At 47.7% G+C, this 15854-nt stretch overlaps 1 protein-coding gene across 1 annotated transcript in view; it reads right to left on the reverse strand.

Annotated features, from left to right (window-relative positions):
* The window catches only part of ankrd26 (ankyrin repeat domain containing 26), an 87527-nt gene extending 76469 nt beyond the window's left edge, over positions 1 to 11058 (reverse strand). The window contains exons 1-4 of the mRNA XM_084334562.1: positions 10903 to 11058; positions 9604 to 9928; positions 8804 to 8918; positions 8503 to 8676 (exon numbers count right to left, since the gene is read on the reverse strand). Of these exons, the coding sequence (XP_084190688.1) occupies positions 8503 to 8676; positions 8804 to 8918; positions 9604 to 9803 (489 nt within the window). The 5' untranslated portion in view covers positions 9804 to 9928; positions 10903 to 11058. The remainder of the gene's footprint in view (positions 1 to 8502; positions 8677 to 8803; positions 8919 to 9603; positions 9929 to 10902) is intronic.
* Positions 11059 to 15854: the final 4796 nt, after the last annotated feature.

The following is a 15854-nucleotide window of genomic DNA, read 5'->3' on the forward strand; positions in this document are numbered from 1 at the left end:
TCTGTATCACAGATCAGCTCCTCTGAATTTAGAGACCACAGCGGGAATGTGGCGTCCAGCTTGTGCTCCATTGCGTCCACCAGTCGAGCTGTAGCCTCACTGGAGCGCCTGGCCTTTGGAATGTGCCGCAGCTTGTTGCTAGCATCGACAAGCGCTACCATCTTGTCGCATGCTCGACGATCACTCACCATTGGGATATTGGCCTTTCCATAAAATGGCCGCACCTGCTCAAAAACGTCCTTAGCCGCATGGAACCGTGACAAGGCTCCGGTCAAACCTGGCCGCTTGGCATGCAGTTGCGTGTGGCAGTTGTACATCATGCACCGCAAGATCTGGCGACCACTTGGCAGTTTGGCGCCAGGGATGATGGCATCTGCATCGGTTATGCTGGCGCCAAGACCTGAGACCAGGCTGCGGCTGCTCTGGTGAGAGCCTAAGGGCGGCGACGGCATCTTGGAGATATAGTTGGAGAGCTGGATACTGTGGTGGGTGATGGTGGCGTTGACTCCGTTGAGGGATTGAGTAAACTGATGAATTGCTGACCAGAATTGAGATGCAGAGCCACACAGGAAAAGCTATTTATAGGCCAATCCCCGAAAAAATTGTAGGTGCGAGATATTTTTTTCAAAACAGGGTAAAATGTGCGGGAATATGGCAGCGGACAGGTCTCCGTGCTTGAAATGTAACAATGTTGCAACCTTGTGCGTGTAACTCACACACACACACACACACAGCCATGTTGGGGGAGGATAGCATGAAGGGACACTTTGCCATAAAAACTATTTAGCATGTATTGTTTTTATATGGATGGTAACACTTTTAGCACCCAGACAAATCAATACGCTGGAAATGTGTATTTTGATGCACCGCTGTTTCATAAATCAGCGTTTGGTCTTACGAGACCGATCAGCGCTGGCCCAGGGTGTTTTTCAATGATTGAATCCGCCTTTTGGGACCGGCGCGCCTTGGTTGCCCAACATCATAAAAACTGCGTTTTTTTATGCGGTCGGCTGGGAAGGAGATTTTTTATCTCTACCGAGCGCCAGTGCACTAGGTTAGACTCGAGGACTCGCGTACATCTCCGGGGGGAGATGACTGAGTAGATCAAACATTGGCAGGGGGGTTTCACGCCCGTTAGGTGGGTCACCGGGAGCGGTGCGTTCGCGTACTGACCGTCTTGGTGGCGCCCCCTGTGATGTTTTGGATCGACATGCGTACCTACCCCCCTCTTAGGACTGGGGGCGGCCAGGAAAATGCCAGGGGGCGGGCCGGACGTCACAGGGGTTGATGTCATGAATGTGTGTGTCATATAGATGCCACTACGAGTTGCCCTTAACACTTTGAGTGCCACGGACGCTTTTTGTCGTTGGTTCATGCCGCCAGTTGAATGCCAGCAACGCTATATAGCGTTTGTTTGTCGTTTTTTTTTTATTTATTAGCGATTTGAATTAATATTTCATCAATCGAGCCTCACGCTAGTGCTGCAGACTCTCTCTGAGCTCCATTGGGAAAATACCGCCCCCTATCGTCTCTCCCTGTGTAACTGCACCCCATTGGATTAGACTGAGTTCCAGTTTCCTCATTTTACTTATCCGGCGAGCCATCTGAAGAGACCGAAGTGATTGGCGAGCCGGAAAACAACATAGAATATATATTTACAGTACCCAGCGCTGAATCAATAAACGCGATCGATATTTGGAATAGCGATCAGGAATTGGAATAATCTTTTTAGAGAACATCTGATCTGAGGTAAGCAATTCATTTTACCAGTCTTGGGGTAATCGGATCCGTTTTCACCTATATATCAGCGTTTGCCCCATGTGTGTGTGTTGATCAGGAAAGGAGAATATATTTTTCAGCCCGCTTCTCTATCGTGCATAAGTACACATACTATCGATAATCTAGCGTTTATTTGAAAACTATTCATAAATAGGCCGAAAAATCACAACGTTTTTTGTGTATTCCAGAATATTCCAGTAAATGCCGTTTATCACAGAATCTATATATTTTCCTGAAACTTAAGAAAACGAGGGCTTTTCAAAATGCTATAAAACGGAAATTAACCGATTAAAAAACAATCCGTTTGACCAATGTTGACTGCAAACAAGTCATTGATAAACGACGGGCAGATTAGACACATAGCCATAATTTAAGACATAGATTATGCGTTTAGAGTGCTATCATTGAAGTGGGTGGTGGCATTCAACCATGTTTTACCATCTTAACCAGTGGCAACCAAAGTGTTAACAGTGGTGTGCATTGGTCCATACTATGTTGTACCTTTTTGCACAATGTTAGGTGGGTTGGTCCTTCTCCATTCGTTTCACCCCTCCCTCCCTGCTAAACCGGGGTTGGGATGGGGCTGTTGGGGAGGCTGCTTCTGTCAACTCCTCTATGCATCCCTGTGTAGGTCCCGGTCTTCCAGGCCCAGGTCGGGCCTTGCCCTCGTTGACCTGTTGGCCTGGGTTAACCCTTTTTAAACCTGAAACACCTTGAACTGCATTGTATAGCCTGTGTATACACGCAGTTATGTTTCCGGGGTTTCTTAATGGGTTAAGGGAGCAACCATTTTCTGTTAATAAACATAGGGGGATGGTTCTCTCCCCGGTGTGTTGGTAGCAGAGTCGACTCTCCGGTTGAGCCCGGTTGCCCCTGCATGTTTCATGACGTCTGCCAATTGTGTCAAACTCTTTCTCTGAACCTCGACCCTGCGGGATTAATACATTGGCGGGCCGGGTTCGTGGTGGAATCTGTTCGCTGGCGGAGTTGGCTAACACAGACTCCGCGAGGTTCTTGACCCCATGAGATTGTGACATGGTGCACGGCATACCGAACACCCTTTCCGCCGCGATACTGTTCTTACAGTTAGCCCCTTAGGCGTGCCTGTCTAGTCCGCAGTGCTCCGGGCGCCAGCTAGCCCCACAACATTATGGGGGGGAAGACTCTTTGGGGTGCTTCGGAGCGGCGTGCCAGGTGGAGAAGGGCCTTCACCTATTGTAGGCCCTGTCCGATACTCTGGCGATGTAGGGGGTGGTGTGGTGTCACCAGTGACCGTCTGGTGGGGTCTCGATGCCGCGGCCTCGTTGACCTCGCCAGGCCCCTTTTTCGGGGGGTCCTGGCCCCCGGGATGTGGCCTGGGGGCGTGTATCGCTTCCGAAACGGAATTCGGTTTCCTGGTTCCTCTGATTGGCCGCGACCCCCACGTGACCCGCCCCCCTATCCACCGCGCGCTGCAGAGAGCGGCCGCGGACTCGCTCGCTTCCTCAATTTATACGCATGGAAGTATTGACTGAATGAATGAATGAATGAAAACTTAATTTAACAGATTGCAGAATGGGTACAATACAGTACGGCTCAATACACACAATTGTTAAGGGGATGCAGACCTGAGAAAGACGTTTGTCTTGTTTACATCAGGGTCCCCCATTTTTAATTCATATAGAACGACTACGCCGTAACAAATCATTAAAAAAATATACCGTTAACTGGAATATGTTGTGCCTTTACACATATGTTGGATTATGTAATTGGTTTGTCATGACAAACAAATAAAATATCGCGTCGTTCTATATTGAAAATGGGGGACCCTGATGTAAACAAGACAAACGTCTTTCTCAGGTCTGCATCCCCTTAACAATTGTGTGTATTGAGCCGTACTGTATTGTACCCATTCTGCAATCTGTTAAATAAAGTTCTCATTCATTCAGTCAATACTTCCATGCATATAAATTGAGGAAGCGAGCGAGTCCGCGGCCGCTCGCTCTGCCGCGCGCGGCAGCGGCAGAGCGGTGGATAGGGGGGCGGGTCACGTGGGGGTCGCAGCCAATCAGAGGAATCCGGAAACCGAATTCCGTTGCGGAAGCGATACACGCGGCCTCCTCCGTGCCCCGCTGCGACGGCCTTACCACGGGGTCGGGGCTTTTTTACCCCAACCCTGCGATGTTGGGGGCTGTGACGTGTGTTTTTTGCTTCACGTCCGTTCCCTGGTGGCGTGCGGGATGCGCAACCGAGTAGTCGCGGGCCCTTCTAAGCAAAGGTAAGTCCCACGGTCTGCTCACCCTGTGCGTTTGAGGTACTGTTCCCTCTTCGCACAGTCGGGTCCGGTCTCCCTCCCGTCCCCCCCTTGGTGGCTTTGTGAATAGAAACAATTCTATATATAGTTGTGTTTACCTTTGACCTGGAAATAATATAGGTTTCAGGCGAGCAACCCGCAACCCGCACAACACACATCATATCTTGCGTTCCAGAAAACGAGACTGGATTCTTTTGAAACAGGATGATTTTTAGCATGGGATAGCGCACGAACGAAGGCATGTAGAAATAAGCGTTTTCCCCCCTGTTGGGAGTATAAATAGTAGGGATGTCCCGATCACGTTTTTTTTGCTCCCGATCCGATCCCGATCATGTGATTTTCCGATACCGATTTTTCCCGATCCGATAAAAAAATATATATATATATTTATTTTTCTTTTTTTTTATCCCAATTTCTCACATTACATTCACCCTGAATGTTGACGTTATCCAGGTGAAAAGTTAACTTCATTCAAGCGAGGCATTGCAATCCTTGACATAAATCATTTGATGTATAATTAAATCAAAGGAAATGCGTTTGGGTCTGAGAGTGTGGCTGGTCTGCCGTTCTGCAGCTGGATACTATTGGTTTGTTTTGGCAAAATTCTTCTGCTCTGTGTGACAATAAATAAATGAATGATGATATGCAATTTAAAACCAAAACTAAGGCCTCAGTATGAGTTTAAGACATGAACATGGTCATGTTTGTTGAATAAAAATGAAGTTAAAAAAAAGAATCCTGATTTTTTTAAAAATTGGCCGATCCTGATCTTCGGAAAATCACGTGATCGGCCCCGATCCCGATCACGTGATCGGAACATCCCTAATAAATAGTGCCTGTAAAATGAGCCATACTATTCTCTCCATAGCTATAATATACGATGAGTCTACAAACACCGTGAAAATTGTCAAAAAAGCTGGCACCAGGGAGTAAAGATGGAAAAACAGCATGGCAGTCAAAGTGTTAAAGAGGTACGTTCAGAATTTTGGATGCTTAGCCCCATTTCCTACTCATCCATGATGTCAAATGATAAAGTTCTTTCTCAGCACAATTCATGCTGTGCTTCATACTGGATACCTAGCTCCTCTTTGGTTAGCCACAAAACTGATGTTGGTATTCATTGGAGCTTTTGACCACTAGTTGGTCAAATTGGTGCCCTTGTGCTTCAAATTGATTGATCTATATGATCTTCCTCAAAATCCAACAAGCTAGCCGCCTGTCATTCAAAGGATGTTTTTACCACTTTGCCAAAATCGAAAGTGTAACTTAACATGGCATATGAACATTGCGAGAGCAAATAAAGCAGCAAAAATGGACATTGCAGAGGTTATACGATGTAGGTAATGTATTCAACTTGTAGACTATAGAACAACAATAGAAAACAGTCTACAGTAGTTGCATGCAACTGTGAATAGAAACAAAAGTGAGCTGTTTACAAGAAAACTCTTTTATCAAAAGTGGTTTACAATTTATGCCTCACATTCACCCACACACCATGCAAGGTGCCAACCTGCTCATTGGGAGCAGTTAGGGGTTAAGTGTCTTGCTCAAGGATCACAGCTGCTGCTATGATTAACAGACGACCGCTCTACCTCCTGAGCCACTGTCGCCCGATTGATAAAGGACTACAATTTGGTAGATTGTAAATAGGAAATGGGGCTACTAGGGGTCCAAAATTCGGACTTTACCCTTTGAAAAATTACAGCATATCATTCTTCCAACTTAATGATTCCATGCCTGACATTAAACAATATTGTATTGATTTGACAGCAAAACAATGCTATCCCATTATCAGTCTGCATTCTGATCTCCTCTCACTCCAGCCTCATCCTCTTTCCATTCAAACCCTGTGGGGCATTAGCTCCTTACTCAAAGCTTTGCTAATACTGTGTCTTAGCTGTGCTCCTGCAGACAGTGGCCGTGTCTGAAATCCCTCAGTGCCTACACAATCAAACAGAAGCAACTAAGCCTACTAACCACAGTCTGCTTGTAGAATCTACCTTTCAGTCATTTCGCCCAGTAGGTCCGAAATCAGCTCCATCCGTGCAGTGGGCTCGTAACGTTTTTGTCCCGCCCCATGTCATGGAAATATAAATCGCATTGCATGTTATTAGCGTTGTGGAAGTTTCTATACTCTATAGTTCCACAAATCATGTTCAACCCAGATTCGGCTCAAACAAGGGACTAAACACGTTTCGCAATTATGCCACATCATTGTGGAACGCCCTACCCACAGCCGTAAAAACAAATTTGAATCCCCACCCACCTTCAAAACCGCTCTCAAAGAGCACCTACGGGAGGCTGCAATTCGAAACTGGCCCCTGTAAACATCCACCCCCCCCCCCAACCCCAACCCCCTCCTAATGTACAGTTTCTTCCCCCTCAAATGTATATACTCTCTTTTAGAAACTCTGTCTCTTAAACAGTACTGTATAAATTGTATGTCATAAATGTCTGGATGTAACAGTACTGTTTATCTGTATGTCATAAATGTTACGATGAATTAAAAAAATGGGGGACCCTGATGTAAACAAGACTGGTCTGCATCCCCTTAACAATTGTGTGTATTGAGCCATATTGTATTGTACCCATTCTGCAATCTGTTAATAAAGTTTTCAATCAATCACTCCAGGCCTCTGTTCACACCTCCCCCTCCCCCCTGTATCCTCCCCTTCATCTCCCCCTGATACCCCTCACCTGTTCTGCCCCCTCCCCCCCCCTTTCCCCCGAAAGCTTAAGAGGCAAGCTCACACAAGCTGGCCAGAGTGTCAAGTCCTCTCTACTGAACTCCTGAACCAATACATTTATATCAACCATGAAGATTTGACCATGCACATGATTAACCTCTCCGGTTCCACCACAGCGCCATCAACAGTAGCAATATGCAGCATCTAACTCGGTTGGGCTATGACCTCTGCCAGTGGGTCTTGGACTTCCTGACTGGCAGACCCCAGGTGGTGAGAGCAGGCAACTGCACCTCCTCATCCATCACCCTCAACATAGGGGCCCCCCAGGGCTGTGTTCTGAGTCCCCTCCTCTACTCCCTGTACACACACGACTGTGTGGCTCAGCGGAGTAGCAATACAATCGTCAAATTTGCTGACGACACAGTGGTGGTGGGCCTGATCTCTGCCAACGACGAGAGGGCCTACCTGGAAGAGGTCAAGGTCCTGGCGGGATGGTGCCAGGAAAACAGCCTCTCCCTGAACGTCAGCAAAACAAAGGAGATGATTGTGGACTTCAGGAGGTCGGGGGTCAAGGACTACAGCCCCCTCAGCATCGACGGGGCACCGGTTGAGAGAGTCAACAGCTTTAAGTACCTCGGAGCCTACATATCCGAGGACTTGACATGGACCACACACATTAACAGTGTTGTGAAGAAGGCACGACAACGCCTCTACTTCCTCAGGCGCCTAAGGAAGTTCCAAGTCAGCCAGAAGATCCTTAAGAACTTCTACTCATGTACAATAGAGAGCATCTTGACCGGCAACATCACCTCCTGGTTTGGGAATAGCACTGCACAAGACCAAAGCAGACTACAAAGAGTGACACGTTCAGCCGAACGCACAATTGGAGGGGGGCTCCCCACCCTCCAGAACATTTACTACAAGCGTTGCAAGGGCAAGGCTAAGAGAATCATTAAAGACTCCAGTCACCCGAACAACTGCCTCTTTGAACTGCTGCGGTCAGGCAAGCGATACAGGAGTCTCAAGGCGAGCACAGAAAGACTCAGAAGAAGCTTCTATCCCCAGGCCATCAGGCTGCTAAACGAACAATGAATGAACACTACACAACAACAACCACCAAACGCACATAGCACACACATCCACACGCACACACTCACTTTAAACAAACACACTGTAGCACCCACTCCACACACTTATAGCACACACCCACTTTAAACAAACACACTGTAGCACCCACTCCCCACACTTTATATTTATGGATGAAGGATTGCACTACAACTCGTACACCTTACTGTAAATTGTACCTAAAATTGTACCTCATCCCATTTCTGCTTTGCACTAGATAGTACTGTACATTAGTACACTGCATAGTATTGTGTATTGTATATTATGGTAACTCAGAACATTGTACATATGTCTATACCGAACACTGTGACCTCATTTTCTTCTTCTAAATTCATGCTATATTATGTTATTATGTTATTTGATACTATCTTGTCTAGCACAGTCTCTGGAGCGTAACAGTAAGAAGCATTTTGTATGAAAGTATTCTGTACTTCTGTATGACAACTATTAAAGAACTTGAACTTGAACTACATCATCTCCATACTGAAATGACCATACTGCGGTGGTTATCAGACATGGCAAGTGTTTGTGTGTGTGTGGTCTGAGGCCTAGACGATGTGCTGTGCAGGCCAGGCCAGCCCAGCCCAGCCCAGCCCAGCCCAGCCCAGACTGGCTCACCTTGTTCTGGGCGTTGATGTTAGCCCCGTGCTCCAGGAGCAGCATGACAGCGGACACGGCAGGGATGATAGTGGCCAGGTGCAGGGCCGTGTTCCCCTTGATGTCCACCAGGGCGGGCTCAGCATGATTCTCCAATAGTATACTCACACAGCGATCATGCTGGCACTCCACTGCCTAGAAGGGATTAAGACTATGAGACATGCATGCAGTGAGACCCATTACTGAATATTTTTGTGTGCGTTTAAGAGTTTCTCTCTCTCTCTCTCTCTCTCTCTCTGGGAATCTTGTCATCCAGGATTACCTTCATCAAGGGGGATTTGTTTTGATTGTCACATAGGTTAAGCTTGGCTTTGCTCTCAACCAAGAACTGGACCACATCGATATGTCCATTGGCACAAGCAATATGAAGAGCTGTTCTGTAATTGGGGAAAAAAAGAGCAAAAAAAGCTTAGATGAATATCAGGTCAACTAATAAATAGATACACAAAAGTCCCAGGCTTCCAAATAGACCATTAAACCAAACATGTTATATATATATATATATATATATATATATATATATATATATATATATAAAAAAAAATATTATTTGGATACACACCTATTTATCTTAATTAATGTGATGGTATTTATTTTATTGTAGGATATTCAATTAAAAGTGTTTGGACTACCGATAAACCCAATATATGTATTTTGTTCATCCAAACATTTCACTATGGGTATGGGATTAGCACGGTTCTGCTGAGCTGTTTACTACGGAGCAGGTGCATGGTTGCCATGCCATTGTGTAAATTGGCTCAGGTACTCCGCTTACTTACTTGGGAGATACTACTACTAGGCGTAAAAAGTAACCTGATATGACTTGAAACATTAGTGCCATGAAAATTCTACCTGGCACCTGAAGACAAGGGTGGAAAAATTAAGAGTACAATAATGATATAGTCTTCTTTTGCAGAAACTATTATTAATTAAGGAGTTGGGGAGTAATGAACAGCAGGGTGACACCAACAATTCACATACACGTGTAGCCTATATCCAACAATTAATAACTCCATGGAGGGAAATCAGGTACTAGCAACAAGTGCTACTGATCCTCCTTACCTGTTTTCTTTGTCTAACTGATTGACATCATTCTTCTTTGCAAGCTGCTTCAACTTTGACACATCGCCCACCGAGGCAGCCTTGTGGACCTTGCCGAGGTCCTTTTCCTTAATCTCATAGCCAGCGGAGAGCACGCTCCCGTTGTCAGGGGTACTAGAGGGTAATTTCTTTTTCTTAGTAAAGTTGAATATCTTCTTCATCGTAGGTTATATAGGTGCACGGCTGAGAGTAGCACGACCGCATTGCTTTTGCACCGTCACAACCTCAGACGGTGCCGCTGGAGGTTCGCCACAGGAGTCTTCCTCCCCATCCCTAAAAATAGGACCTGCAAAGCGGATTATCCAATACCATGTTGAGAGAGCAAATAATGTATTGTTTTCTTTGAGATCACGTTCAATGGGATATGTAACGTTAAGTAAATAGTTAGTTCACACATTCACCATCAAACATAATCTTACATTAGCACCTTAACCTGACGTTTTGAAGATAATTCTGAGACCAAAGTTTGGTCACCAAACATAATAACAACAAACAGTCTTGTCTGGCTGCAACACATTTCATTACATTTAGAAGCCACCTAACGTTGTCGCTATGCGTGCTCATGTCTGTCCATACCTTAACGTAAGATGGAGACCAGGATGAAAATGTTTAGCCGGGCAACGAAACGTTATAAAGATGAAACATAACCCGACGTCAGGTAGCTAGTGAACCGTGTTAGCTAACGCTGCTTGGACGGTTATCTCTTAGAGCTCGTTACCATGGCAACTGACCAACATTAATAGCGCTGCACAAATCATGTTAGTAAAGCCCAAACGGTTAGCAGGGTGTTCTTTTGTTGTTTAACAGGATGCAGACAGACAATGAAAAAAAACGAACGTTATCTTCTTAACATGATTTGTTTCTAATGTCAGACAAAACGTTGCACACTGGCTACTAGATTATATGTTGCCAGGCAATATTCGCTTGCTAGCTATAGTCAAATTGCTGAAAAATATATGGCTCCGCACTGCGCCACCCACGTCGTCGTCACTTCACAAACCGCCACATTTGAATTGAAATTGACACAGAACACTCAACTTTTTTTCAAATGAGAGAGCATACATGTAGTGTAACTGGTCTGGTTTCGTTTCTGTTCAGACCACACAAGCTAACAGATAGCTAACTTAGCTAACGCCAGAGCTCTTACTGTTAGCTAAGCTATAGGAACAACTATTTAAAGCTAACTTTAACGGTAGACAGCTATCCAAACCGAATACGCCAGAAAAGCAAACTGCACGTGTAACCGTTAACGTTACTTACCTGGGATATGTATAGACACAAAACCTGTTGATCTTAACGTTAACGTGTAGGCACAGGGAGCAAGGAGTCCTGGTAGTAGGCACTGCTCTGCACTAGGGGCTAACAGTAGCTAACTTTGTGATGTACGACTCTACTCGTAAACGAAGTTCATTTAGCTTTGCTTGCACAAAAGTTGCTTCATTCTAACATATAGTTAGCTACAATGAGTGGCATGCAGAACCAACTCCTGCTTCACTGGTCCCTGGACATTAAAGATACGCACACATTTGAAAGAACCCACCCACGGCCAATCAGAAAGTAGCCCTATGGAACAAAGTTGCGTTTGCTTCGTTCCAAGCAGTTCCATTCCATTCATTCATTCATTCATTCATTCATTCATTCATCCATCCATGTCGGATGATGGAAAATAGGAAACCTAGGTCGGAATTACGACCTCAGTACTTTCCAACCGACCAGCTCGAAAATACATAGGATACTGTAGCTTCAGTTATTCTAAAGATTATAAACACGTTAATTAAAAGCAATGTTGTTTACAGTTTGTGTTGACATGGCGTGATACTGCACTCAGAAAAGTTGTTCTAAGCGGAATTCTGACTTCACAGGCTTTGCATGGAATTTTTATGTACAGTAGTTCTGTCTCCCAGTATGGCCGCATGCAGTGGTGCAGTTGTAATATGGGAACTGGTAACACGCGCGCGCGCGTGTGGGTACGTGCATGCGCACAGAACTGATTTATACACACGCACACACACACACAGACACACAAGCGCATATACGCAAGTGCAATCTTTCTATCATACAAGCTCTTCTTGCTCTCTATTTGTGTGAATGTGCGCATGGAAAGCTGGCGCGCAGCACAGACGCTTGATTCAATATCATAAGGTAGACCCCCATCACGAATTCCAAGCCACATTAGTATTCACCTCCACTGCCTGTGTCACACAGAATGAAGGGGGAGATGCATTCAGATAGCCAACACCCAGACACTTAGTCTACCTGCGCTTTTTGTTATGTAAAACGGTGGCCGGGTACTTAGTCACAACGAATGGATACAGCGCATTTTTGTGTGCGCGTACACGCGAGTACACATCCGTGCGCGATCGCGCGTACTTCTGCCTCAGTGATCTGGTAACACGGCGTGTAACCGCGTGTGACCACGACTGCACCACTGGCCGCATGTAACCATTGGTAACCTAACCAGTAGTTCTCTGTCTTCCAGTATGGCTGCCTGTAACCATTGGTAACCACTTAAAAAGAGTGCAGTGAGTGAGTAGGCAAAACACTGGAATAGCATGATATTACTGTTATCATCTGGCTTCGCGTCTCGCTCTGCCTACTGAGATATATCATTATCTCCAGCACCTAGTGTGCTCTGGGAAACAAAACAAATGCACCCACTTGCACGTGACCACGCCACTCCCATGCGTCCTCTATATTACGCCGGAAGTGGTCACGCTTCACCCTTCCGATGAGAAGTTTGACAGGGAATGGGGTGGGAGAGAGTGAGAGACATAAATGCCCAGTCCTCGAGAGAACTGTTTAATGGGATATGGAGACATGGAGGCGGCACTAGCGTGGAGGGTGGGCTCCCGCTGTCGTGCTGTATTTTCGGGGGACGGCAAGAAGTATCCGGGGTTTGTTTCCTGGATCCAAGGTGAAAAGTGCCGGGTGGAAACAAGGCGATGAATGTGTCCGCCCCTGGTGGACTGATCTCGACGTCGGGAGCTAAGGCGGGTAGTGGGAGTGAGGGAGATGACGACAGGGATGGGAACGGCCATGGCAGGGGAAAGGAGTCGGATAATGACAGTATGGAGTGTGGTGCGGGGGGTGAGAGCGGGGGGGAAGGGTGGAGTATATGGTGTTTAGGGTTAGGGAGTTTGTTCAGAATCCACTGAGATGTTATAGGTGCCAAGAGTTTGGGCATATAGCCATTACGTGTAGGAAGAAGCAGAGGTGTGCAAGATGTGGCGGGGAACATGACTATGGGAAGTGTGGAGAGGGAGTGGGGCCGAAGTGTTGTAGTTGTGGAAAGGAGCATAGTGTAGCGTTTAGGGGTTGTGAGGTGATGAAAAGAGAGGTAGTGGTTCAAAAGGTGAGAAGGGAAGGTAGGCTATCATATGCAGAGGCGGCTAGGAGGGTAGGACAGGGAAGTCAAGATAAGGTACAGGGGTTTAGAGAAGGGCATTTGGCAGAAAGGGTAGTACAGGAGGATAGAGAGAGGGTGTGGGAGGAGAAATTGAGTATTGTGGCCTTTGTGGCAGGAGTAGTTAATGCTACGGCATTGGTTAAGGGCAGAACGGAGAGGATTAAGATGATTGTTAGAGTGGCAGTTCAACACTTGGGCATGGATGGTCTGACATGGGGGGAAGTGGTTAGAGAATTAGAGAAGGGGATTGTGAATATCCAAGAAGTCCAGAGTCAGCCCATAGGAGACAAGGAGTGTCTCACAGAGGGGGGCTCAGTCAGGGAGGAGCAGCATTAGCTGCACTTCATGATGAGGAAGGGAAACTGGTCACTGTAGGGGATAAAGGATTCCAGAAGATGGCGGTAAATGCCCCAATCAAAGGTGGCCGACCGCCGTAAAACCCCAATAAGAAGAAGAAGTATCGCCCTCACCCTTCCTCATTCGTTTCCAACGCGGAAGCAGCTCAGATGCACTTTTGAACTGGAACAACTTTGTATCAGGGGATACGACAATGTGGGGAAAAATTACGCAATGTTGGGCTTCGCCAGAGGTACGCCAGCCCCCGGATCCTTCTCGGCACGTCCACAGCACGGCGGTCCTATCCTGTGTTTTTTCCTCGTCGCTTGACAGCGGACCGATGGAATTCGCGCTACGCTTGGCAGTCACACTCAGGTAGGACCTGCGCTGGCAGGCGTTGGTACTGGCATGTGTAATACTGCTTGTTGTCTCGTGAGACGACCGGGCGATGTATTGGCGCTGGGGGGGGGGGGGGCGGGATATTTGGATAAACGTGGTCATCATGACTCACTTTTGGATGTTTCTCCAAGTATCTTAGCGCGCGCAGCTGGTGCTAATGCTACAATGTTGGGGCACCGTTCCCATGTACCCCGCCAGGGCTGTCTTTACTCTTCCCTCCTCTTAACCATTCATGCTGACGGTCAATCGGTGTCTAATGTTGGGGGTTTAGCGGAGGCTTATTTACCCTTTACATGGGTGGATGGGCTGACGACAGGGCTCAGGGCAGGTGTGCATTTTGTGAATCTATGAATTGAAAATGGGGGACCCTGATGTAGACAGGACTAACGTTTTTCTCTGGTCTGCATCCCCTTAACAATTGTGTGTATTGGGCTAGCCCATTCTGCAATATGTTAATAGAGTTTTCGTTCATTCATTCATTTATCCCTTCACGGGTGCACACCGCAGTGGAGGTTGTTGCATGGCTGCTAGTGGAGCAGTGCTTCACTAGTAATAGACTTTGGTCAGCAGCCGCCACTGGTGTTCCGTGCTTAGTGGAGCAGGTGGCATCGGTCCTTTGCCCTGACATGGTGGAACGGTATCCCGCCCGGCCGACGCCAAGAGGCGAGTCAGCCCGGCAGGTGGCTGGTGGGCTGAATTTGGCCGCGGTACAGAATTTAGCAGCAACTAACAACATTGCTCAATTGGCTGCTTTTCTGTCAAAAATGGTGTCGGGTGGTGGGGCCTTAGGGCCAGCCGACGTCAAAACCATCGCGCAAGGTTTTGAGGTTATTCAGCTTTTGACCCAGCCGCAAGCTATAACCGCAGGGAGGGCTAGGATGCTGTCAACGGTGAGGAGGATACAGAGGTGGTTTTCCAGTATGGAAATAGACCCGGTGAGAGACAAGTGGAAGCGGCTGAAGGTTCCCATGTAAGTACTGGGGGATCTCGCCCTCACCAGCAGGGTCCCCATGGGCAGCAGGCTGTCACACGTCACGGTCTTCACCGACGCCTCCCTCACGGGATGGGGGGGGACGTGTCGGGACAACGCAGTAGGGGGCAGCTGGCAGGACCATGCTGCCCGGTCTGCACTACATTTTCAATGTGTTGGAATCAAAGGCAGTCCTTCTAGTCCTCAAACGGCTCGGCCACCTTGTGGTGGGCAAGCATGTTTTGATCAGGACGGACAACACGACGTCAGCGTCGTATATCGACAGACAGGGAGGAGTACGCTCCCCCCGTCTGCACCGGGTGGTGGTCGAGCTCTGGCTATGGGCGTCTCTCAATCTGCGCAGCCTTGGGGCTCTCCACATCCCCGGCAGGGAGAATGTGGGTGCAGATGTGATGTCGCGGGGCGGTCCTCACCCCGATGAGTGGGGACTACGTCCAGACATAGTCAGACAGGTCTGGGACCGATTCGGGGAGGCCACGTGGACCTGTTTGCGAGCAGACAGTCCCACCAGTGCCCCTTGTGTTTCTCGGTCAGTCGGAAGGCAACCCCTCTCTGGGGGTGGTTACCTTCTCGATGTGTCCGTGGCCGCCCGGGATTCTGTACGCGTTCCCCCCCCATACACCTGATAGCTCAGCTGTTGGGGCGGGTACGTCAGGAGCGCAGGACTTTGATCCTGGTCGCGCCGGGCCGGGGCTCGGCTGTGTGGTTCCCAGCCCTGATTCAGCTCTTGGTGGCCCCGCCGTTGCCTGTTCCGTGGTCACCGCGGGCCCTCTCTCAGGCACGCGGAACTCTGTTCTGCCTCCTGTTCTGGGGCAGCCTCCAGGCTTGGCTGCTGAAAGGGTGAATCTGGTGGGGATGCGTCTTAACTCTTCTGTGGTTAACGCCATCTGGAACTCGCCGGGAAGTAGCGTATGGTTCGAGAGTGGAGGGCAGAACACCGTTCAGCCACCCTCTTGTGGGACGTTCTTGCTTGGCACACGGCGTCTCAAGCCTGTGGAACGTTCTCTGTCTCTCATGTGTAAGGTATCAAAACGACCGGCTTGGTCCAACTCGAGTTGCTATTACTTTTTGGAAAGTTTC

This window comes from Notolepis coatsorum (genome assembly GCF_963971535.1).
Source record: "Notolepis coatsorum genome assembly, chromosome: 18".
NCBI classification, from domain to species: Eukaryota; Metazoa; Chordata; class Actinopteri; order Aulopiformes; family Paralepididae; genus Notolepis; species Notolepis coatsorum.